The following is a 25762-nucleotide window of genomic DNA, read 5'->3' as shown; positions in this document are numbered from 1 at the left end:
TGTCTGTTGATATAAAAATAAGAATTACGTAAATGCCGATGGCAGATCTGCTGAGGCCTGTTGGGCGGCCTTTAAGGCCGCTTCCTCTGGTAAATAAATGTAAAAATAATATTATTCACGCGAACATGCTGTTTTCATGGATACATTTCAAATCGAAGCAGCTAAATTATTTTAGTTCCTTTCAGCGTTTTTAAGGGGGACACGAGTCACATGACCGCGCTCACGGAACTCGCGCACAGGTGCTGAGCGTAAAGCAATAAAATTCCAAATTTTATCCATTATTCTTCCGTTGTGAACCTCAACACAAACGTTTCCATGGTAACCAGCTCCAATCAAAAACCTCCAAAAAGGAGGCGCACGGTGCAGCGGTTCGCATCTGTTTCCGCCCGCTCTCACGCGCACTTTAGGCCCGCAGGGACCTGGTCTGGGCCCAGTGACGGACTGGGAAACCGCCCTGGGAGCCACACCGGCACCCGGGCCCGGCCTCGCCGGCCCGGCCCGGCCCGGCCCCGCAGGTAGAGCAGGAACAGGGCTGCATTATTTAAAAGTCTCACCCCTGACCCACATTCAGCACGGGCCACCGCGCGCTCAACATAAACCTCCAGCTCTCATCTCTGCGCTGATTGGACGGAGGGGGGCGCTCGGGGACGCGCCGCCGCGAACGCGCGCGGCCCGTGTCTCCAGGAGACTCTCCCGCGTGACCGCGCGTGCCTCCGCGGTTGATAGCAGTCGAGCCCGGCGCGCGACCGCAATCCGTGTCGGGCGTGCCCGCCGGTGGAATGCGCGCGCCCGCCGCCTCCCTTCTCAGCTCGCGCCCGGCGCTAATTGGAGTGCACCGACTGATGTAGCCTGTAAAATGTAAATACTCGAAGGGTTTCGTTACTCGAAATTCTTCGGTCGTTTGTTTAAAAACAGGAGGAAGGATGAGCAGGAATATTCGGGATCGTCATCCCCGTTCGTCCCTTTTCCCGAGCGAGGATGGAAACTCCGCGTCGTCTCCCTGGAACAAGTTCATCTTTGCTTGATGGAGCCGCTGTGATTCTTTTTCTCTCCCCCAGTTATGTTTCTTTTCTTGCTGCGTCACTTGTTTTTCGGGTCCCGTTTCATCCGTGGAGCGGAGCTTTAACCGGGCCGGGAGAGAGACCCCCCTCCTCCGCGCAACTTCTTCCGTTTGGGGCTTTATTCCTCGACCTTTGCTAGATTTTGACATTCTATTTCGCCCTCTCGCCGGTGGATTAGCAGAATATTGCGGGTGGCTTACATGTGCGGAGACAGAGGCTCTGTGTGTTGGTGAGGGATCCATCGGAGGCTTATATAAGAGGAGCCGTCATGTATGCGGGACGCAAGAGGAGAAAACCGGTCCAGAGGGCGTAAGTACGCTTTTATTATCAACTCCTCGTTATTTCCTTCGATAACCATCAAAACTAGCCTCCTGTCAGAGGCTAAAACCCGCATTTGCAGGCTTCCATGAATGGTGTCAGCGATATGGAAATAATTAGAAGTTGATATTTTCTTCGCTCCGGCGCGCAGATCGATTTCCAGGCGCAGAGTCCGCGTAAAAAGCTCGAGATGCGGAGGATGAAATGCGCCCTGGAATAACGGTGTGTTTAATGCCCGCGGATTACCGCAGGCCTGCATCTGCGGCCTGATCCCAACCGTCAACACTGCCCTGGGATCAGGCCCCCCACCCCCCCACAAAGACACTCCACGTTTGACACGTTCTGGCCTATTAATGTTGGGTTGCTGGAACCATTTGCGCGTCGTGCGCCATTTTCAGCAGCCCTTTCCCCCCCCCGGTGGTCCGGTAACTTAAGGCTATTTCATTTTTAAAAATTCCTTTTTGTACTTTCTAAACGAAATAATATTCTAATTAAAAAAACGGTCATTTGACAGAATTTAGCGGCGTGTTTATTTGGAGGGGGGGGGATACGAAAAATCGAATTCAAATAAGCCTTTTTTTCATATAATAAATTAATGACATCAATTTGAAAAGTAGTTGTTATAAATTATTATTATTATTATCCTAATCATCATCATTATTATTATTGTTGTTGTTGCAGCCGACTGTGATCTTTATATCAATCCTCATTTTAAAATGATCGGCCCGGTGTGTAAAAGATCACCAGAAGTAGATCCCTCCATTACACCGCCGCTTCTCTGTTGGAAGGGGAACCACTTAATACCTCCTGAATTTAAAGGAAGACCATGTTGTCTTCTGAAGGTTTGTGGGGGGGAAACAAGCTCTTTCCTAAAGGAGGATCTGTTCATGACAGAAGTCCCATAATCCCTCTGTGATGACCGGACCCAGCGTGTACTGACACCGTCACAGACCCACTTTTGGTTCTTGGATTTGATATTTAGGCCTAGGAGGAACAGTCTCTCTCTCTCTCTCCGTCTCTCTCTCTCTCTCTCTCTCTCTCACACACACACACACACACACACACACATCCCTGCCCAGTGACATCCCAGCACTGACGTACAGTGTAAACAGACCTACATCCATATTCATGTCCAGTGATACATGTGACAGTGTGAGTCAGGAGCGCTCGTGGCAGATGAAGCGTGCACGCGGCTCCTTTAGCTGCCATATTGCTGCTTCTCCCTCTTTAATGGAACCCAGCTGATCCCTCAGAATCGGCGCCACCTCTAATCGGACGCAGAACAAGTTTTGTGGGTCATGCTAGTTGCATTTCCAGGCAGCTCTTTTCTGGCTACAAATACTACAATAATAATAATATTAATAATAATAATATTAATATTAATAATAACAACAACAATAATAATAATAATTCCTGACGGTCGTGTGCTGCAGTACTGTTAACGTCTCAAACAACTGCTTGAAATCTTGAACAGCCTTTTAAAATCTTAATTTTATTATATTTCCATATTATATTATATATTTTAATTATAATTTTATTTATTATAAATCTTTAATTTTGCCCAAAGGTCACACAGCATATTCTGAAATATCCTGTAGTAGAAAGTCTCTAATTTATTTAATTGGATTCTGCTTAATCGGGCTTATCATTGCAGTACAGAAACATCCTCAGCGTGAATGTTCTAAGGGAGAACTCAGTAGAATTAGGGCTGCAGGGCTGCAGAGGTTGAAGCAGAAGGGAACCGCAACCGCTACCGTTAGCTTCTTCTTAGCTTCTTCTTAGCTTCTTCTTAGCTTCTTGCCCAACCCTGCGTGGCCTAATCACACCAGGGTCACAAGGAGACAACACAAAGCTACCTGTCAACCTCCAGAGATGCATTTTTAATTTCCTCTCTCTCTGGCCTTGGTCAGGGTGAAGCAGCCGCCAGCCGAAGGTGCCAAGTCCAACCCGTCCAAACGGCACAGAGACCGGCTGAACGGGGAGCTGGAGCGTCTGGCCAGCCTGCTGCCTTTCCCAGAGGAAGTCACCGCCACTCTGGACAAACTCTCCATCCTCCGCCTGAGCGTCAGCTACCTGCGCGCCAAAAACTTCTTCTCTGGTAAGTTCAGCACGTAAGACAGCGCGACTGCTGTACAGTAGCTATACAGTAGCTATACAGCGGCTATACAGTAGCTATACAGCGGAAATACAGTGGCTATACAGTAGCTATACGGTGGATATACAGTAGTTATACAGTAGTTATACAGTAGCTATACAGCGGCTATACAGTGGCTATACAGTAGCTATACGGTGGATATACAGTAGTTATACAGTAGTTATACAGTAGCTATACAGCGGAAATACAGTGGCTATACAGTAGCTATACGGTGGATATACAGTAGTTATACAGTAGTTATACAGTAGCTATACAGTGGCTATACAGTAGCTATACAGCGGCTATACAGTAGCTATACGGTGGTTATACAGTAGCTATACAGTAGCTATACGGTGGCTATACAGTGGCTATACAGTAGCTATACAGCGGCTATACAGTAGCTATACGGTGGTTATACAGTAGCTATACAGTAGCTATACGGTGGCTATACAGTGGCTATACAGTAGCTATACAGTGGCTATACAGTAGCTATACAGTAGTTATACAGTAGCTATACAGTGGCTATACAGTAGCTATACGGTGGTTATACAGTAGCTATACAGTAGCTATACGGTGGCTATACAGTGGCTATACAGTAGCTATACAGTGGCTATACAGCGGCTATACAGTAGCTATACGGTGGTTATACAGTAGCTATACAGTAGCTATACGGTGGCTATACAGCGGCTATACAGTAGCTATACGGTGGTTATACAGTGGCTATACAGTAGCTATACGGTGGCTATACAGCGGCTATACAGTAGCTATACGGTGGTTATACAGTAGCTATACAGTAGCTATACAGTAGCTATACGGTGGCTATACAGTGGCTATACAGTAGCTATACGGTGGCTATACAGTGGCTATACAGCGGCTATACAGTAGCTATACGGTGGCTATACAGTGGCTATACAGTAGCTATACAGCGGAAATACAGTGGCTATACAGTAGCTATACAGTGGCTATACAGCAGCTATACAGTAGCTATACAGTAGCTATACAGTGGTTATACAGTAGCTATACAGTAGCTATACAGTGGTTATACAGCAGCTATACAGTAGCTATACAGTAGCTATACAGTGGTTATACAGTGGTTATACAGTAGCTATACAGTAGCTATACAGTAGCTATACAGTGGTTATACAGTGGTTATACAGTAGCTATACAGTAGCTATACAGCAGCTATACAGTAGCTATACAGTGGTTATACAGTAGCTATACAGCAGCTATACAGTAGCTATACAGTGGTTATACAGTAGCTATACAGCGGAAATACAGTGGCTATACAGCAGCTATACAGTAGCTATACATCAGCTATACAGTAGCTATACAGTGGCTATACAGTAGCTATACAGTAGCTATACAGCAGCTATACAGTAGCTATACAGTGGTTATACAGCAGCTATACAGTAGCTATACAGTGGTTATACAGTAGCTATACAGTAGCTATACAGCAGCTATACAGTAGCTATACAGTGGTTATACAGTAGCTATACAGCAGCTATACAGTAGCTATACAGCGGAAATACAGTGGCTATACAGCAGCTATACAGTAGCTATACAGCAGCTATACAGTAGCTATACAGTGGCTATACAGTAGCTATACAGTGGTTATACAGCAGCTATACAGTAGCTATACAGTAGCTATACAGTGGTTATACAGTAGCTATACAGTAGCTATACAGCAGCTATACAGTAGCTATACAGTGGTTATACAGTAGCTATACAGCAGCTATACAGTAGCTATACAGCGGAAATACAGTGGCTATACAGCAGCTATACAGTAGCTATACAGCAGCTATACAGTAGCTATACAGCGGCTATACAGTAGCTATACAGTGGTTATACAGCAGCTATACAGTAGCTATACAGCGGCTATACAGTAGCTATACAGTGGTTATACAGTAGCTATACAGCAGCTATACAGTAGCTATACAGCAGCTATACAGTAGCTATACAGTAGCTATACAGTGGCTCTACAGTGGCTATACGGCGGCTATACAGTAGCTATACAGTAGCTATACAGTGGCTATACAGTAGCTATACAGTAGATATACAGTAGCTATATGGCGGCTATACAGTAGCTATACAGTAGCTATACGGTGGCTATACAGTAGCTATACAGTAGCTATACAGCAGCTATACAGTAGCTATACAGTGGATATACAGCGGCTATACAGTAGATATACAGTGGCTATACAGCGGCTATACAGCGGCTATACAGCGGCTATACAGTAGCAACGAGTTCTGTGCTAGAAGGCCAATAAGAACAGTTACACATCGATCGCGTCTGTCATGTAAAGCTGTTTCCAACCGCTTCTCTTTTAATCTTTGGGATCAATATCAAATTAACGAGCTCTGGTTGTGTCGAGAACATTGAGGGCCGTGTTTATCTGTAGCCTAGCTTAGCACAAGTGCTGTCAGGGAGCTGGAGCCACCTCGGGAAGAGCAGAATTCCATCCAACACTGCATCCCAGCGAGGCATCATTGCAGGCTTGTTCTGCTGGTCTGGGCTGTTCCTGGGGAGGGGACGTGGATCCGATCAGGTCCCCATTAATCTGACAGGAAAAGGAGCCTGTTTCTGAACGCCGCCCTCAGCCGTCGCACCGTTCTGTCTGACTGCTACGGCGCCGCCGGACCTCTGGCTCGCTGGCTCTGGGTTGGTGCTGGATGTGTTTCCTGACATCTCACGGCTCATCTCCTCAGCTGGAGATGTGGAGAGCGCCGCGCCAACAGGGGGAAGGGCCCCGGCGCCGCCTCATCCAGATGATTTCATCCGAAGGAAAGGCCCTCAATATTTCATGGAGGCCCATGTTAAGTGTGCGTGGGGGCGTTATTGCTCATTCCAGGTTCAGAAGATGGAGGCGTCACCAGGTGTCCATTAGAACGGCCCGGCGAGGCGGCGGCGAGGCGGCGGCTCACGCCAGCGGACGGATGTGTCCAGTTAGCCTTGACTCTGTTATTTTAGGTGGCAGATCCTTCAAAGAGAATGCTGCAATGCGGCCGTCGGATGCTTTTGAAGCATTAATAATTGAGACAAACCCTGGAGTTTAAAGAATTCATGAAATGGAGGCAGAGCGGTGTTTGTTTAAGGCAGCGGCTTTTGGAGATGGCGAACGGGGGTGCGAGGACCGACCCCGGCGCCGCTGATAGGGCTGATAGGGCTGATGGGGCTGATGGGGCTGATGGGGCCGATGGGGCCGATGGTTTTTTTTTTCTGCCTCTGATTTAAAAGACGCCTTCGCGTTCTCCTGAAGAACACACAGGAATATTGGCTGCTTATTCAGCCTGTCAGACTGAATTATCAATCGTGGATTTCAGGACCAATAGGTCAAAGTGTAGCCCGTGGACACGCCCCCCTGTCTAACCGCATTAGCCTACTTCTCCAAGGGCTCCTAAGTAAATTACGAGCTCAGGGCCGCTACATTAAGGAAGCGACTATAAGGAGAGAAAGCTCCTCGCCCCCCCAGGGCCCGTGGCTCCGGGCCAGCCTACGCGGTCGCCCATACATTGTTGTCTTTTAGCCGGACGCATCAGAAAACGGGCCGGCGGCCTGCTGCGCCTGTTAATTCGGGGGTGAGACCGGTGCGGTGAAAACGCGGCCCCCGTCGCGGAGAAGCTTCCTGCTTCCTGTTTCCACCAACAGCTTCGGCGTGGTGGGACTTTGCGTGTAGGTAGGAGCAGAACAAAGCCCAGGCAGAGCGAGGTTAATCTGGCTGACAGCATTACCCAACCCCAGCTGCCATCTTTGTTATTGTCAGGGGCAACAATGGGCCCCCGGGGGGGGGTTCCCAATACTGATAACCTGGAGATGCTTCCAGCGGCGTGGTCACATGATGGCAGGATGGAGCACGTCTCATCAGCCGTGGTGCAACATTTAGTCACATGGGGGATATTTAGGATTGGGGTGGGGGGGGTGATCACATTTACCCCCAAAGTGTAAAGGAGCCACACATTTGTTCAGTAAAGCAGTGATGTCATAATAATGCCCCGCTTTTAAGGAATAAATCATCACTAACTGCTGTCACATGACCAGCGGTTGCGTAATGAGCAGCGCTCAGATGGTTGCCACGGCAGCGGCGGACAGGATCTGAAACAATAAACAATAAATAACAATAAATAATCCGGAGGGATTCATGAAGGTGCAGCGTGTTGTAGAACCCTGAACTTTACGCTCCTCTTCAAAGATGGGATGTTTGAGGACGGAGACGTCGCCCGTTGCCGCGGCAGCGACACCACCGCTAGCTAGAAATATCTGTTAGCTGATGTGTCGCCCGCCGCCGCCACTGCGGCCTGATTGGTTACGTAAGCTGTGCAGCTGTTGTGGGAGTCTTGTCACATACCATGACACCCAGCGCCGCCCCGCGCGCCCCCCCCCTTTTAAAAACGGGACCAATGATTCGCTGTTGAAGGCCCGCCCCTCCCCCACCTTCCTGTAGGTCACAGCGCTCCCCTCCATGACAATCGCGCCTCCCCGTCCTTCCTTCCATCCTTCCGTCCTTCCGTCCTTCCGCTGCAGGGCTTAACCCCATTCCCGTCCACCGCCCCGCTGATCACGATATGGAACAGCGAGGAATGCAGGCCGCCAAAGGAAAATCAGTTGTGACCCCACCCCCACCCCCACCCCCCCCCAGGCCTACACCCTGTCCAAACCCTACACCTCACCTCCTCCTCCGCCCACCTCGCATAAGCAAATATTCCACCACGTGATCCGGGGGGCTCGGGAGACACTAAAGCGTGCCCCCCCCCCCCACTGCATTAGCGGCGGCCCGTCCCCGTTGTGCGCGCGCGCTGCATCCACGTGCACGTCGGCGGATGTGGGGGCGCTACGAGCGCATCGCGTGTTCACTTGCCGCTGCGTTCGGAGGTTGAAGGAGTTGAAATGTTCTATATTTACTCGCTGCCATTCACACTCTGCTGGCATAATTAACACACAAACACACTCACACACACCCCGGACGGGCGCCGTTAGGGCGGCGCGGTCACGGACTGATGCTCAAAGTTTGGGAAGCGTTTGGATGGTGATGGCGTTTGTGTGGGACGTTCTCGAAGTGTTAACAGGATGCGTGATATCAACAGTTATTAAACATTAACGACAGGCGCTAGAAGGGGCTTTTAATCGTGGCGTCTGAATACCGTCGTCCTACGTAAATGAGAGGAGACACTGATCACGAGGGGTTGAGCGTTGTTGGGGGAGCGTTGTCATCCGGATCACAAACCGCCAACAAGGCCAAGCGACCGCCTTCGCCCTGGAAACAACAACGGTTAGCAGAAGTTAGCATCCGTTTGTAGGTTCTGGTTCAGCTGAGGGTTAGATTTGTGTGATCCTGCTGATATTAGCTCATCTCTCAGTGTTTAACCTGATTAATGCACGTTTAAGTTGTATTCCAGTCCCCCCCCCCCCCTATTTGTCACTTGGCTACTATGATTAGCTGTAGCATAAGCTTTCTTGGTACCAATAATGCCATTACCTTGTGGGCAGATTAACTGACCAATTGCTGGCTTTTACATAAGCTAACAATGTCTTATGCTACTTCTGCGTGGGCTGACAGTGCACGTGCGCCCTAGAGCATCTATTGCTAACCTCTTCTTTAGTGTCACGCTGTCACTGGGCTGGAATGATGACATGATGGACATGCGGGAAGTTGGTCTTCCTGCTTGTTTACATTCCAAACAAATCAATTAAAAGTATGAATTTAGCAGGATGAGAGGAGGAAGAGGAGGACGCCTCCGGCCACGAGTGACTCGCGGGCCTTTTCAGCCGTGAAAGTAAAAGTAATTCCTTGTTTTGTTCCGGCTCCGCTGCCTGCGGTCAGAATTGGGGCCTGGCGCGGTTCCAAAATAAACTGCAGCACAACCACATCCCTCCAGCGAGGACGGGGCGTGTCCCGACAACACGCCGCCTCTCCCCGCCCCCCTCCACCGAAGGCTTAATATCTGGGGTTAATGCCGTCCAAATATAGCCCGTTTCATGATTCAGGCTCATGCTATTGTTATCCGGTGCAAGCTAACTGCAGCTACATGCTAATGACATTAACAAATAACCTAATTCTGGTTCACGCTGACACTTTGAGTTAAATTATTTATTAGTTTGTTTATGGCCTAATTTAGTTTCAGTCTACAGTCATTTTAACAGCGGTGCTCTGGCGCTAACGAACATCCCCCCGCGAGTGCTTGGCAGGCACTTTGCCAAACACCGCAGGTTGTTTTCTTTTTTTAATCGTGGCTTCATGTAACAACGACTGGACACGGGCCAGAGTGGAGGGTGGGGATTTAGCTAGAAATTGAAGCACAGAACATCCCTGTTAATCCCGTTGTAAATAGCATAGTGGGACAAATTAAAAGTGGTCAAATATTTGATAAATATTTGCAGCGAAGGTTTTTGGGGAGCTTAAGGCCCCCCCCCCCCCCGGCAAACTAAAACCCAGCGTTGCTGAGGCGGCCCTGGTTCTGTGTGGACACGGCTCCTGGGCTTTGGGCTGGAGGCTCCACGTGAAGGAGCAGAACCCACCTAATGGTACAAACCCTTCTTATTTGAACTGAGGTTCATGGGAGGGATGCGCAGTATTATTGTCAGTGTCTGCAGCCATTAACCGAGCGGCTGCTCCAGGAAGTACCTGAAAACCTCCAAACGGGACAGAAGTATGACAAACTGTCCGATTTTCAGGGTGGTTGCCGCTTTGTCAAGTCTGATCCATCAAACTATGGAGCAGACGTTTTCCCCTGAGGGGCCCCAGTGAGAGGAAGACCCACACCACCCCACCACCGGCTTGGCTGGGCATCCCAGAAACGCTCGTTTCCTCAGCGACGTGATGACGCGGTTTATCGTCTGGACGGTTCAGATGTTTTTAGACGTATTTAGGCTCAGTGCTGTTTTTCGATGTCAAGAAATAGTTCGAATTAAAGAGAACGTCTTGGGGACGGAAGGTATTACGGCTATGCTAGGTCCGCGCGGCGGCGTGCGCGGCGGCGTGCGCGGTTTAGCATCCCGCCGTGCTTCGCCCGGAGGAGTGGCTGCTTGTTATGACACACGTATGTTACGAGATCCAGGATGTAAATTTTTCAGTCTCCACACTTGTGTCCACTGAAGCTTGATAACAGGATCTGTTCCTTGTCCTCCTCTGGCTTTGGTGTTGGCCTACTTTCCTCTACTTCCTGATGGCGTTCCCGGCTCCGCCGCCTGCTTTCCGACGCCGCTTAGCGTTCAAACGTGAGCCCGGTGAACAACAGGAGATGGCGTGGACTCAGGGTTGCAGTTAATGGTTGTCAGGGGCGACCAAATGGGGGGTTATTCTTAAATGAGCTGAAAGGGACAACTTTTATGCATCGAACCAAAAGAAACCGTTGATTTAGCTGGAAGCGGAGACTGCTAGCGTCCCTTTGCTGGACAGATCGTTAGCATATGTCACTGGCTGCCTCCTCGCCCGTTGATCCAAAATGTCTGCATGGGAATAAGGTCAGGGGTGTCCCACCAAAGCGCCGTCTCGTGTGAAGGTACCGGCCACATCAGACACCCCCTCACACGGCCCATGTGATGTCCTGACCCGGCCCCGCCCCTCCGATGGACTCCGTGTTAACCTCGTTTGTGGATAACAAAAGATCTGCCCCGGAATCCAGTCAGCCGGCGATGTCCTGCGTCACCTCCGGGGTCAGAGGTCATCACGGGTCGCAGCGTGCTGCTCCTGGAAGGGTCAGAGATCAGTGTGCTCGACCGCCGCCCTGTTTCTATGACATCATTCCAGCTCGTCAGCTCGATTCAAATGTTAGGAATGATCTGCGTGGAGGTCAGGGACCTGCTGTTCCTCCAAACGTTGCTCCTTGTTCTTTAAAGAACCGAAGAACTGATCCCGAGGACGGAAGACTTCTGCCTGCGGAGGTCAGCTTCTCCAAACGGCTCGCTGCGTCCCCCCCCCCCCCCCGTTTTACCACTTTGGACACAAACGCTTCCATTTCACCTCCTTTGGTGCCCTTTGATCCTTTAGATGCACTCGGGAAAGCAGCCGATGAGCAGTGACCTTCTGGGTTCACCCTCTCGCAGGGTTTAAGCACCGGGGCAGCCCGGACGGGAGGAGATAAAGATATGATGTCACACCGGGGAAGAGGGGAGTCCTGGGATGAGAACAGCTGGGGGGTGGGGGGGGCACGGCTGCACCGACTAGCATCATCCGCGTCCCCTCGTCGTCCTCACATACTGGAGACGTTGGTCTCAGCACGTCCATGTGTCAACGTGGTCTCAGACTCTGTTTTCCTGTCTCCACCCGCTCCAACTGTCCCCGTCCACCCTGTCCACAGTCACCCTGAACACCCGGAACGGAGCGAGTGAGGCGGCGAAGGAGGAGGACTGCAAGACGCCCCGGCTGGTGGAGAGCAAGATCCCTGAAGGAGACCTCCTGCTGCAGGTGAGTGTGACCTCAGTATAAGTCAGCAGGTTATTTTAGCTACTCCGGGTTCCAGCCAGAACTGGCCCAGTTCAGTCAGTTTACGGGGGCAGTGACTAGTTCTGGATCGCCCCCCTTCCTTCGTTTTCCAAGAAAACCCTGTTGGGGCCAAAACCGAAAGTTCCGAGAGGCTCAGGGCAGATTAACGCTCAATAGCAGGAAGTATCAGGAGTCACCTGTGAGGCAGCTGGTTGGGCTGAGCAACTGTGGCGGGGTGGATTCTGGGGTGGATTCTGGGGTGGATGTTCTGGGGTGGATTCTGGGGTGGATTCTGGGGTGGATTCAGAGGTGGATTCTGGGGTGGATTCTGGGGTGGATTCTGGGGTGGATTCTGTGGCGGATTCTGGGGTGGATTCTGGGGTGGATGTTCTGGGGTGGATTCTGGGGTGGATTCTGTGGCGGATTCTGGGGTGGATACTGGGGTGGATTCTGGGGTGGATTCAGAGGTGGATTCTGGGGTGGATTCAGAGGTGGATTCTGGGGTGGATTCTGGGGTGGATTCTGGGGTGGATTCTGTGGCGGATTCTGGGGTGGATGTTCTGGGGTGGATTCTGGGGTGGATTCAGAGGTGGATTCTGGGGTGGATTCTGTGGCGGATTCTGGGGTGGATTCTGGGGTGGATGTTCTGGGGTGGATTCTGGGGTGGATTCTGGGGTGGATTCTGGGGTGGATGTTCTGGGGTGGATTCTGGGGTGGATTCTGGGGTGGATACTGGGGTGGATTCTGGGGTGGATTCCGGGGTGGATTCTGGGGTGGATGTTCTGGGTGTGGGTTTGAATCCTGTCGGGTGTATTCACACATGGCAGCGAGCGCTCAGGAGCAGACTCGTCTCCAGACTCCTGAGCCGGTTAAACAGATCTCACAAGGTTAACGGCGGTTAACCCTGCTCGCCGTCTGCCAGATCTTTTTGGGTTCTGCTGCATTCACTGATTTTCCAGTCCAGTTCCTCCCAGTTTGTAGCCTACTGGCGTTCCAGGAGTGTGGATGAGACAGCGGGAAGTTTTCCCTCAGTTTATTTTAAACCTTCCACACAGGTGATGAGAGATGGAAGCGGCTTCACGGACTCCAGCTCCACTTCCTGCAGCTCCACTTCCTGCTTCCTTTCAGCGAGCGATTTAGCCAGATTTATTTTTGAGATTCCGAAGTGGTTCTGTTGCTCTTCACATCGGACGGGGATGAATTATGGAGGAGCTGTGAACACATTCATTATTCAACCTGGGGCGGACACGACAGAGACTCTGTTACAGTTTTGGAAATAACCAAACCGGATTTAGACCAACGTCCTCTTCTCGTTTCTGCTAAATCGGTGGCTGGATTTTCTTTTTTTTTTTTTAGCCCCCCCAGCGGTGCTCTACAGCTGGGAGGTTAATGAGTGCACGCCAGTAGACTGGTGCTATCTGCCCTGGTTACAGTCACACCACATGAACCCAGCACGACACACTCGCACCAAACAGGCAAATCAATGTCAAATAGAAATAGTTTCCTATCAAGAGATCCATGAGGATCACAGCACGAGGGGGGGGGGGGGGGGGGGCAAACGGGAGATCTCACACGGGTTTGCTCATGTTAACCTAGAACCTTTTTATGCTTTTTTTGACATACAAAAGAGAACGTTTCAGTTATTCCTGCCACATTTTGTTTGTGTTACATGTTTACTGTTTTTTACAATAATGACCCCATAAATAATGTCAGCCTGAGTCATCGCTGCGCCCTGTGGGCGGATTTAGAGAAGAGTGTGTGTGTGTGTGTGTGTGTGTGTGTGTGTGTGTGTGTGTGTGTGTGCGTGTGTGTGTGTGTGTGTGTGGCAGCATTTGCGTTAAGTCAGGTGGAAATGTTTGACCAGCTGTTCCTGCTGAAATGATGAGTGAGCTTCTTTGGACTCTTCCTCTCCCACATTTGCTGTTTCTCCGTTATTTTCTCTTAATGAGTGAATGAATTCATTAAGAATGAGTAATGAGTTTTAGGCTATTAATAAGACCATCAATAAAAAACACCATTTTTCTTTCTTTTTTGGGGGAAATTGATTTAAATAATTACTATTTTAACAGAATAGGGTTGAAAATGTTCAGCATTTTTGTTAATTCGAGCAAGAGCTCCCTGAATGCTGTCTTTTAAGCATCTTCTGATTCTCCCACAGGCTCTCAACGGCTTTGTCCTCGTCATCACTGCCAGTGGGACCATCTTCTACTCGTCTCACACCATCCAGGATTATTTGGGCTTTCACCAGGTACGCTCGCACAAACCTGAACCACAGAACAGAACCTAGAACCCCGTGGAATGATCTCAGCTTTCAATAGATTGCGTGCCCTTCCAAGGGACTTCCAAAGTCCCGGACTTTTCCTGATCCAGGAGAACTTTTTTGGTCTGTTGTTGAGAGGAGCGACCCCCCCGCTGATGTATGTCACACTTTATTAGCCTGAATTATCCAGAGGCCCAGGTGAATCCGGGTGGACGGCTTGCGTGCTGCATCTGCAGGGAGCAGCTCAGGGGTCTGCTGTGGTGTGGATGTCTCCTCCCTGCATGGTGTGGACTCAGAGGAGCCAAACTACAGCAAGAAGAGCTGACCTATTTATAGCCCGGCCCTTTTCACAAACCACCAAGCACAGCAGTGGACAACCATCAGCATGGAAAGCTCATCGCTCAAGAGCGGAACACATTAGAGCAGGGATGAGCAACTCCAGTCCTCCACCACCAGATTCAAGCTGGGTTTTCTTTCCTGCCGGTCAGAAACTGCCTCCACCAAGGGGAAGCCTTGTCCACCTCTAGGATAGAAAACCCAGCATGGATCTGGTCCTGGATCGATCGTTTAACCCTTAATTATTCTGTTTGGTTCTGCACTTACAGCAGCAGATAACGTAGTTCAATCCCAATCGCTGTGAAATGGAAGCACAAGCATGAGCGGGATAATGAGTGGAAATTCTCCCTTTCCCAGACTGACGTGATGCACCAGAGTGTGTATGAACTGGTGCACACCGAGGACCAGCAGGAGCTCCGGAGAAACTTGCACTGGGCCTTGAATCCTCCTGCTGCTGCATCCACCAGCTCCCAGGACTCCCCCCAAGGTGACTCTCCCGTCCCTCATCAGTTAGTAGAGCACTTAGACCTTTCCCAGAAGATGCAAAACAAGAAAATAGAAGCAGCGCTTCATTTCAGGGCCTTAGAACCAAATCAAGGGAGGTGGTTTGTGTCACTTGATGAGGAGATTATTATGAGTCATTGGTGTTTTATCATACTTTGCTGTATAATCCTGGTTCTTCCAACACTAAACTGAACTTTAATGAACTTTTAAGGTGAAATCCGTCTCCCTAAATTCAGCCTGAGGGCGGTTTCTCTTAAATAACTGCTGTGTGAACAGACAATGTCTCAGTATCAGACAGTTAAGTACGCACAGGTTAGGCTTAAAGCCTTAAGACCATCATCAGGTCAGGTCACATGACTCTGTAATCTTCATTTATGGCTTATGAGGTGAAGTGGTCCCAGACCTGTATTTGGGTTTTAAGATGATTATGTTTATGTGCTTTGGTTCTGTGAGTGTTGAGAAACCTGAACAGCCTTCAACCATTCTGCTCAAAGATTGTTCTCTTGCTCTGAGATGAAGGCGTTGCAGCACAGGTTCACCTTCAGGGCTTTTCATGTCGGTGCTTTCAGGACATCCTGCCCCACATCAGCTAGACAGTCCAGTCAGTTCCAGACACAAACAGTACTGCTGCTACATGCTGATTCAATGTAGAATATTTGCACACTGAGAGGACTCTGATCTCTTACAGAGATGGAAGCAGACAGCAGCTCCTCTTTGCTCACCTACAGCCCCGAACATCTTCCTCCAGAGAACTCGTCCTTCCTGGAGAGGAACTTCATGTGCCGCTTCCGCTGCCTCCTGGACAACTCCTCGGGCTTCCTGGTGAGTTTCAACCAGATAGTGAGCGGATGATTGTCTTTCAAAAGATATTCAGAAGATATTCCTCAGAAGGATTGGAACCAAAATGAGCTTTTATGCAGATAAATGTCACCTGGCGCTGCATTTAGAGGTTGGAAGTGTTGAATTGCTCCACGCTACGTTGATGTGTTGCCTTTGCAGGCGCTGAGCATTCAGGGCAGACTGAAGTTTCTCCATGGACAGAACCATCGGCAGGAAAACGGAACAAAGATCCCGTCCCAGCTGGCGCTCTTTGCCATCGCCACCCCCCTGCAGCCTCCGTCCATCCTGGAGATCAGGACCAAGAACATGATCTTCAGAACCAAACACAAGCTGGACTTCACGCCGATGGCCTGTGACGCAAAGTGAAGAAGCAAATTATACATTTAAGCAACCGTGATTTGGCTATAGGAGCAAACTCATGATTTTTGGGTGTTTTTATTCAGGGGGAAGATCGTTCTGGGCTACACAGAGGCGGAGCTGCGGGTACGAGGCTCCGGCTATCAGTTCATCCACGCTGCAGACATGTTGTACTGTGCAGAGAACCACGTCAGAAGTAAGTTCTGTCGGCTCATCCAGCTCAGGAATGTCAGTCTGGATCTCTGCACAGATGTGATGCGCTCCCAGACAGAGAGCCAGAGTACCAAAGGTCATCACCAATGGCCTTCTGAGCTGCTGTGGGACTCTTTTCAGGGCTAATTGTGATTGGTCAATGTTTTTTGCTACTGAACATGCAGCTGTTTCCCAACGTTGCCAAGAAATAATGTTGAGTTGTGGAGGCCTGGATGGGGCTGGTCAGGGAGTTCAGACAGCTTTCACAACTAATCCTGCTGGATTACGGAGCAGATTGTGCAAAGCTGCAGAGGAGGAGAGAGCAGGGCAAGCAAATCCACCGCCTGAGCGCGGCATCGCAGATGATCCATGCAGCAGCACCAACAAACACACAGGGGTCAGATATGTTTACTCTTCTTACTGTAGAGGAGCTGTCAGCATCCATAAATCAGGATGTCAAGAGGAGTTTGTGGCCCTGCCTTCCACACTACCAAGGAGGGGAGAGCACACGATAAATGTGCACTGACAGGCGACTTAAGGGAGCAATTTCTTCACGGTCATGCACTCATGATCCAGAGAGCATCTTTATTTATGTAATCTGTGCACAGTGACCTAATAATCCCCATAATTTATGCTAGTGCTCACAATTATTGAGTAAAAAAATCCTTGAAAGTTAGAATTGGGAAACTTCCGAGCTGCTTAACTCCCTCTGGAGTTTAGGGAAACCTGCAGGGGAAACGGGAGGAATGTTGCACGTGTCCACGCAGAGCAGGTGGTCCTCACACCGCCCAGGTGAGGACAGCAGTCAGGGGCGCCACTGAGATCACCCAATAGCATTTAAAAGATCCAGGTTGTTGCCCTGGTTTGAAGGGAAACAGTTTGTATGTTTCCACTGGATTCCACCCAAAGGCACGTGGGAGAGTAAGGCTGAATAATCCTGGAGGGGAGTCTGATCCAGGCTGTGGGAGCGCTGACACTTGTGTTTTCCAGTGTGACGCAGAGCTGAAACAACCTCTTTAAAGACAGCAAGATTATTCTGGAGCCTGAAAGCTCCAGGTTTACACGGGAGAATTCAGTCAACTGAGAGTATCCAGTATCCAGGCATCAGCTCCACCCAGAGAGGAAACGATGTCCCATTTGAGCTAAATATTTGGCATCAGTCGCGTGTTTGCATGTACTCTGGCGTCATGGCCCGACTGCTAACATGCTCGTGCTCCTTGTGGACAGTGATGAAGACTGGAGAGAGTGGTCTGACCGTGTTCAGGCTCCTCACCAAGGAGAACCGCTGGAAATGGGTCCAGGCCAACGCCAGACTGGTGTACAAGAACGGCAAACCGGATTACATCATCGCCACCCAGAGGCCTCTTCTGTACGTTCTGTAACGTTTTGATGCTGTACCCGGCGAGGCTGTGGTGATGATGTTTTGTGTCTTCACAGGGATGAAGAGGGAGGCGAGCACCTGCGAAAGCGTTCTATGCATCTACCTTTTACCTACGCCACCGGGGAGGCCCTGCTCTACCAGGCCAACCATCCGATCGCCGGCTTCATCGATGACACTCATGAGAAAAATGGCAGCAAGTCCAAGAAGAGCCGGACTGACCGACTGGCGAAGGATGGCCTGGACCCCGGCTCCCTCCTGGGGGCGCTCATGAGCCAGGATGAGTCGGTGTATGTTTGTCAGCCCGCCCTGGAACCTAAAGTTTCCTTCCACAGCAGCTTCCTTGCAGAGCAGATGGGCTTCTCCAGCGCTGATGCCTCCAGCCTGCGCCGGAGCTGGGACGAGACGAGCAACGGAGTCGTGGCTCCGGGCGCCACCCAAGCGCAGGTGGGAAGCAGCTTTGACCCGCTGCTCGCTACTCTGGACTCCCTCTCCCTGGAAGGCCAAGGGATATTGGACTCTGATGAGGGGGGGTGCTCTAACGGCGAGCTCTTTGGCGCTCTAGAAGGACTGGGTCTGAGTGCGGAGGACCTTGAGCTTTTACTGCTGGACGAGCGCATGATCAGAGTGGAGATGGACCCCGAGCGCGTGCCCACCTTAGAGGATCTGTTGACAAACGACGAGATTCTTTCTTACATCTACGACTCTATAGAGGGGAAGATGGAGTCCAGTGGTGGCGGAGGACAGGCGCCTCCCAGTACGTCCTCGGCGACGGTCACGACCGAGGCGCTCGCTGGACATAACCCCGCCTCTGGCGCTAATGTTCAAATGCAGTTTCCTCACCAGAAGCCTCCCCTGGTGGAGCAGGCCCCCATCGTCCAGCTCTCCCAGCAGATGCAGCAGCACCTCAGCATGCGACCCAGCAAAGCTCCGCCCAGCTGGGGCCAGCAGGGCAACCGCCTGACCAACGCCATAGCCAACGGAGACTTGATGAACCAACAGTCCGTCCCCGGGAGACCGTGGTCGTCCCAGGACCTGCTGACGGGCGCGTCCATAGAGCTGGAACCCTACCCGACACAGCAGTCTGTCTTCAATGGCACGACCTCCGAGCTGGACAGCAAGCCTCATCAGCAACACGCACACCAACACTACCTTCAGCCGCCGCCGCCGCCGCCGCCGCCGCCGCCGCCGCCCAGGATGGACAGCAGCCACCTCTCACAGCAGTGCCATGCCAAACGGAAGGCAGCCAACCTCAACGGCGTGTGCGGCACTTCCAGCACAGATCATTCCGCAGGGAAGTCTCAGTGGCAGGGCTACGGATTCAGCGAGAGCCTGGCCACAAACTCCTGCCTTGATAACAGCCAAAAACCTCTGACCACCAGCTCTCTGGAGCCCTGTGCGGATTATAGCATGCCTGATATTGACAGCGTGGGTTACCCCCTCAGGGAGGAGTTATTTGGGAGGCAGCAGCACGCCGCCGAGTCCACGGTCGCCTCCTTCCAGGGGCTGAACCACAAACAGCCGCAGGAGTCCATCCCCGTCCCGCTGGTGCAGGTCATCTCCAGCCTGTCACAGCGCCCTCCCCCCAACGCCTCCCTGGAGCAGATCCTGGGGGTGGGAAAACCCTGCCGGCAGATGGAGCATTACAGCATAGTGACCACGGAGATCCCTCACGAGCCCAGTCCCAGTAAGGTGAGCCCACTGGAACCGGAACACTTCACTCCTGGTAGCGTTTTTCCCTGTTTGAAGGACAAATTTAGGAGGTTTATAAAAGTTTCCACATAAAGGGGGGTGAGTCATGGCTCCGTTCTGACCTTTACTGGTTCCCCACAGAGGAATCTGTCCACTTTTTATACTTGATTAGTGAAATTCTTGTGGGCAGCTGTGACATTTACAGAAACACATTTGAATTTCCGGCCCCTCTCTGAATAATGGAAGCCGCCCCATCCCGTTCTGGAGTTTACCTGCTGAGTCGTCCTTTCTGTCCACATTTAATGGGCTAAATGTTCTTGAGCTTGTGAGTTCGTGAGCTCAAGAACATTTACTGAGCTGAGCCGAAAGGCGAAGCTCTCGATTTACCGGTCGATCTTTGTTCCTCCCCTCACCTATGGTCACGAGCTTTGGGTAATGACCGAAAGAACAAGATCACGGGTACAGGGGCCGAAATGAGCTTCCTCCCTAGGGTGGCTGGGCTCTCCCTTAGAGAGGGTGAGAAGCTCTGCCATCCGGGAGGAGCTCGGAGTAGAGCCGCTGCTCCTCCGCGTTGAGAGGAGCCAGATGAGGTGGCTTAGGCATCTAGTTAGAATGCCCCCTGGACGCCTCCCTGGTGAGGTGTTCAGGGCATGTCCCTCCGGTAGGAGACCCCCGGGAAGACCCAGGACACGTTGGAGAGACTATGTCTCTCGACTGGCCTGGGAACGCCTGGGGATCCCTCCGGATGAGCTGGAAGAGGTAGCTGGGGAGAGGGAAGTCTGGGCTTCTCTTCTCAGGCTGCTGCCCCCGCGACCCGACCCCGGATAAGCGGTAGAGAATGGATGGATGGATGGATGGGTGGATGGATGGATGGATGGATGGATGGATGGGTGGGTGGATGGATGGATGGGTGGATGGATGGATGGATGGATGGATGGATGGATGGGTGGGTGGGTGGGTGGATGGATGGATGGATGGGTGGATGGGTGGGTGGATGGATGGATGGATGGGTGGGTGGATGGATGGATGGGTGGGTGGATGGATGGATGGGTGGATGGATGGATGGGTGGATGGATGGATGGATGGATGGATGGATGGATGGATGGATGTTCTTGCTCATGCACCACCTGACTGTCTCTTCCACAGATGGAGAACGGCTGCATTCTGAGCACTTCCTACAGCGGCGGCTGCGCCCTCCCCAGTCTGAACGGCGCGGCGCCCCCTGCTGTCCAGATCCCCGGCTCAGAGACTTTGCCCAGCCTCCCGGACCCTCCGGCCACCGGTTTCTACCTCTGACCACCTGACCAGGAATAGTGACCCAGCAGCAGGACACTTTTATTGGCCAGGAACCCTCAACAACTGGACCAGCCTTATACATCGAGACATGCGCCTACTCGCTTTTTCTTTGTTTCTGTTGGAATTTGTAAGATATATATGTTATTTTTGCTGTTGGGGAAGGTATCACTGTGTTGTGTTCCAAGTCATGATATCATAACGAGTCCTTTGTTTACAATGATGCAGTCGAGCGCGCCGACTTTAACAGAGAGGTAAAGCTGGCGCTGCAGACGGGCGGCCACAGCGCGGGTGCTGCCGCTCGGCGTTTCCATGGCGACGCCGCCGTCTCTTCAGGAAGGATCGCGCGGGAGCGGTTAAAGGACGTCAACCCGTCTCGGACATTTTCCTCTTTTTCACCGCAACTCTCAGAACATGCAGAAAAGGGAGAGGAGGGGAGGCTGTCATGAATGTACAGACACGGGTGGCAGAGGCAGCAGCCTCAGGTCCAGGATCCAAATGCAGTAATTCCTCCTCAGAACCGGATTTATCCGAACCGCACCGCCCGAAACAGCGTCCCCGGCCCCCCCCCCGTTTCCCGTCACGCTTCAAGAATGTAATCTCTCCGCGTTCCAGCGAACAGTTTCAACCATGAGATTAATCCAGATCGTTTCTGTTTGTTTGTTTTCTTTTTTTTTAAAAGAACAGAATATGGAATTTATGGCTAGAAATATCCTGCACTTTATTTCCAGCAGACCCGTAGCGGGAGGCCGTCAGAGCTCCGGTTCGAGGTCCACTTCAGGTGCCGGGTCGGCGTCCTCACAGGCACAAGCGTTAGGCTCACCACTTTTATCTTCGCCACTTGAATAATCCTAGATATTTTTCGTCGATGTCGATAACGTTGCTACTGTTTTCTGAGTTTAACTGATTAGGTTTTTCGTTTTTTTTAAAAATCTTCTGTATTTATTCGTGTCCTCCAGCACCCCCCGTCCCCCTCCAACACCCCCCCCCCCCTCCCAGGAAAACACAGGATCAGTTGCAGGACGGCAAACAGTGAAAAACCAAAAGCCAGTGGCGCTGATGGACAGAGATCTCTGAGCGGAAGGAGCGAATGTTTCCCGAAGAGCTGGAACGGAACGACGCGTGAGGAGAAGCTGAAAAGAGATTTACATTTACGTGTTCAAATAATGTCATTACTATGGGTATTAATATTAATGTTCTATGTTTTATGTTGCAATGTGATACACATGTGGTTACGTCTCTGGGTGGCTAGTTTAACTCCCTTTTTACTACGGGCAGACATGTTTGCTATATTTAAAAGGATCGACGTGACATAATGTGAGGGAAAATAAAGGTGTACATACAGGCGAACAAGCTTTGACAAATACAGGTATGTACAGAGTTTTATGTCACTCGTTTCAAGCACTATTTTTTAAAACATGCTTATCAGATTTCTTTGTTGTTGTTTTTTTTTTTTTAAATGTAAATAGTCTCATCACACAGCACTGGACTCTGTGACAGCCTGGAAATGGTGCCATAATTCTGAGACTTGCTTAATAGGCTGTAATGTGGGAGAGGTGGGATTGTGTCTCGTGTTGTCGCCGCGGCGACGTTGACGCGCGGCCAGGCCGAGGTGTGGATTCGACCTCTGCCCTCTGGAGGCTCCTCTGCAGCTGCGTTGTTTTGTTCCTCGGACAGAAATAGAATTCTTGAATCACACTGAGAAACACGAACATCATGTCAACATATGATCACTCTCTCTCTCTCTCTCTTTTATTTGGATCCCTCCAGTTTTTGTACACATGCAGCAGAGGTTCCAGACCTTTGTCAGTGACTCCTAACTGTGGTCCCCTGACATGTAAAGGTGCTGTGTAGCATTTTAATGTCAATAAATCATTACCACATCGAGCCTGCTGTGTGGAGATCTTCCTGGAATTACTGCCCCGCCCTGGAAAACAAGATAAATGTTTGATTATTTACCGACAAAACCGAAAGTTGCGTTCAAGGGTGGCAGAGCGACACCTTGTGGTCATTCCGAGTAGCAGCAGCACTACCCGCAATGACCGCTGGGGGGTGGGGTGGGGCTTTCTGGGGCAATTTAAGTAGTGCTTTAAAATGCATTTCTGTTTTAATCTGCTGTGGAGGAAATAATATGAAATTTAAAGCTGTATGAGGCTCATCAGTGACATTAAAATATTACTACATAAAGCGTTATACATTATAACTATTGTTCAAAATGAGCACAAGCATACACTCACACACACACACACACTCCCTGTTACATTCCCTGCTCCCTGACCTATATGTTCGTCACTAATTCTCTTTCTCCTCTTGCATGTCTACACGCACATAAATACACATCAGCCAAAGTCACCTGACGCGAAGCGTCTCCAACATTTGGCTGAAACAAATCCATGTTTGTGGAACGCTTTACTCAGCACGTGTTTCCTGTTGAACTGTTTTTACTTCTAAAATCAAAGTCGTTCCGTGATTGACTAATCTTGCCTTGTTGAAGAAAAAGATAAAAACCCGTACAAACAATGTGGAAATGATTGTTTTTACCTTTTTCAGCCATTATCAAAGAACAATGATACATAAAGGCTCTCTTGTGGAGGGGCGAGAGGGTTTTAAAGGGCACCAGTTTTTCTTTACTCCAGAGACATACTGGTAACAGTCCATGGAAGCGCTTTTGCCACCTGGAGAGAAGCTCAGAGTTTCCCACCACCGCCTCCAGAGCCTCGGGCAGGAGGAGCCTGGGGAAGCATCATCCAGCGACCAGCTCTCCAAACACTGCAAAACACTGAAAGTCAGAGTGATGTCCAACAGAACATCAGTGTGATTTGATGAGGAACATTACTAGAAGTGGGCTGATCAACAAGAGAGGTTGCAGATTGAGCTCCAGCAGAAAGAAGTGAGCTTCAGGCAGGAGCTCTTAGAGGTTTGACAAGGCCAAACAGGAGCTGCCTGACCTCTGCCAGCAGTGGGAGGAAAAAGAGAAGAAGTGGGCTCAGACTCAGAGAGCTGGAGGAGACCGTCCAAAATAAAGAAGCGGTCTGTTTCTGGCTTATTTCACAAGCTGTCAGATGTTTAAATCCAAAATATGAAGGAAAGGAAAACGGTGGAAATGGGAATTTTAAGAACTCCCATTGGGAAAGAAAAAGATTAAGACTAATTCTAGACGTCATTATAATGCTGACTTTTAATTTCTCTAAACATTACCGTTACTGTCTTTTATTTCTGACAAACTAAAATAAAACTAATAGTACAATACCAAAAAAAAGTATTTTCTCCTCCTACCGATATTAAATATAGAATCAGAGTGTTTGTCTCCCTCTACTGTCATGTATTTGTACTACAGCAGTTTTTGACTGAGCCGAGCTTTTAAAAATATTGTTTTATGAGCTTTGAAACTGGTGGGAAGTCTTATAAGGCTTATTTTCGATACATCAGACGATTAAGATTTAACAAAAACCACTAAAAGTCTAAAAAGTGAGCTGTGACAGTTTCATTTAAGCCACAATTTACCTGTAATGTGCACTTTATTCCGCTGGGTGGCAGCACCGCACAATAAGACAATGATTTAGGACTTTCTTCCAAAAGTGAAGAAAATGTGACGTCAACAACCTCCTGCTGACTCCAGGTAGGTGGAAAAGACCCACATGAGGGTCCTGTTCTCACCACAGTGTTCTGTTCTGGTTCCTATTACAACCGGACCTCCAGTTCTGGCGGTAAGACCACCAAAACTGAGGAGTTGTAATCCAGACATTGAAATACATCTTATTTTGGGGATTTTTTTTAAAAACGGTATTGGAAGTTTAATTTCAACCTCAATGCGCATAAGTGTTTTTGGGCCAGATTACAGAACCTTCACCCACTCGACTCTTTGTATTTAGTGGAAGCGTCCGAGAAACTTCCCACTCACTTCTTCTCCCAAACAACCTGTCAATCAGCGAGTGACTGGCAGCACTTTAGTCCCCCAGATGTGCTCCATCCATAAACAAACAAATAAATAAATAATAATAATAATAATAATAATAATGCCATTTTACTGACAGAAACGAGGCGCTAATGTTTGAATTAACTGGAAAATCAGCGACCATTCGACGGGTTCAGTTTCTGTTTGGAAACCACAAAACACGCAGGAAAGGTCAATGAATCGGGAATGAAAGAGAGAGGGAAGGTGGAGAGAGAAGGGGTGGGTGCGGGGGGAGAGGGGGTGAGGGAGGGAGGGAGGGAGGGAGAGAGACCCTAGCGGACAGCAGCAGAGAGGGAGGTTGGACCGGGAACAATAGAGAAACGAAGCCAGCAGCCACCCTCAAACCCTCGGAAAGAAAGAAGCGCGTCGACGGGGATGGAGGGATGAGGAGGGAGACGGGAACATGTGAGGAATAACGACGGGAACCTTTTCCGGAGCGGAGCACTTTTCCACACACATCTGTGTCTTTTGTCGCTGGGTCGGATTGAAGCGGATTCCGGAATGAACCCCGCAGAAGCGGCCGAGGAGGCGCCCAGCGACCCCGATACTGATGCCTTCTACAAAACAGGTAGGACGGGCCGACGTGCACGAAAGGCAAGCGCGTGAGTGCGCCGAGGGTCTGCCGGGGGCGAAGTGACCAGCAGCAGAAACGTGCAGAGAAAGAGTGGGAACGGGGGAGGGAATCCGGGCTGGGGACGCGTTTAAATCCAGCCCGGAACAATGGGGAACGCTGCCCTGCGTGCACACGTTTGATGCTTTGCACGGGACTACCTTGCAGTTGGGCTGGCGTGCGTGTCGTGCGCGCGCGGAGCTCATGTGCCTGATGCTGATGCTATCTGCAAGAGAGGGATCGCGTCGGTTCACGGGGATCAGCAGATCCGCTCGACGCCTAATGGAGAGCTGTCAGAGCCGCGGCCAGCCAGGCGCGTGCGCGTGCGCTGGCTGTCATTAGCGCGAGAGATGTGGTGATAGTGATGGCTGCACCGACACCTCCACGAAAGGGCTCCACATCTGGCACCTCTGTT

The 25762-nt window shown here is 50.4% G+C and overlaps 2 protein-coding genes and 1 long non-coding RNA gene across 11 annotated transcripts in view; 2 read left to right on the top strand and 1 right to left on the bottom strand.

Annotated features, from left to right (window-relative positions):
• The first annotated feature begins 720 nt into the window (after window positions 1-720).
• ahr1a (aryl hydrocarbon receptor 1A) lies at window positions 721-22382 on the top strand. Of its 2 annotated transcripts, XR_003887743.1 has the most exons (12): window positions 721-1370; window positions 3290-3477; window positions 11806-11912; window positions 14089-14178; window positions 14884-15013; window positions 15719-15852; window positions 16030-16232; window positions 16314-16423; window positions 17647-17788; window positions 17857-19489; window positions 20636-22151; window positions 22252-22382. XR_003887743.1 is itself a non-coding variant. In NM_001037962.1 (11 exon segments), coding segments are annotated over 11 exon segments (2928 nt in total).
• LOC115249575 (uncharacterized) lies at window positions 22192-25762 on the bottom strand. Of its 4 annotated transcripts, none has more exons than XR_003888252.1 (5): window positions 24287-24312; window positions 23619-23732; window positions 23324-23551; window positions 22662-22709; window positions 22192-22450 (listed from the first exon to the last, which is right to left on the bottom strand). It is a non-coding gene; the product is annotated as an uncharacterized lncRNA (long non-coding RNA). The 4 variants fall into 4 exon arrangements; XR_003888251.1 differs by lacking the exon at window positions 24287-24312 and adding an exon at window positions 25509-25762 and having other exon boundaries at window positions 22193-22450; XR_003888253.1 differs by lacking the exons at window positions 23619-23732; window positions 24287-24312 and adding an exon at window positions 25509-25761 and having other exon boundaries at window positions 22193-22480.
• kalrna (kalirin RhoGEF kinase a) overlaps window positions 25015-25762 on the top strand; it is a 72280-nt gene continuing 71532 nt past the window's right edge. For 3 of the 5 annotated variants that reach the window (XM_029835269.1, XM_029835272.1, XM_029835279.1), the window contains exon 1: window positions 25016-25305. In XM_029835269.1, coding sequence (XP_029691129.1) covers window positions 25239-25305 — 67 coding nt within the window. In that variant the 5' untranslated portion in view covers window positions 25016-25238. Of the gene's footprint in view, window positions 25306-25762 lie in introns of all 5 variants that reach the window. The other 2 variants (XM_029835261.1, XM_029835277.1) reach the window with 2 other exon arrangements.

The sequence above is a fragment of the Takifugu rubripes genome, chromosome 1 (genome assembly GCF_901000725.2).
Source record: "Takifugu rubripes chromosome 1, fTakRub1.2, whole genome shotgun sequence".
Classification (NCBI taxonomy): domain Eukaryota; kingdom Metazoa; phylum Chordata; class Actinopteri; order Tetraodontiformes; family Tetraodontidae; genus Takifugu; species Takifugu rubripes.
This window is presented reverse-complemented; position numbering and strand designations above follow the sequence as displayed.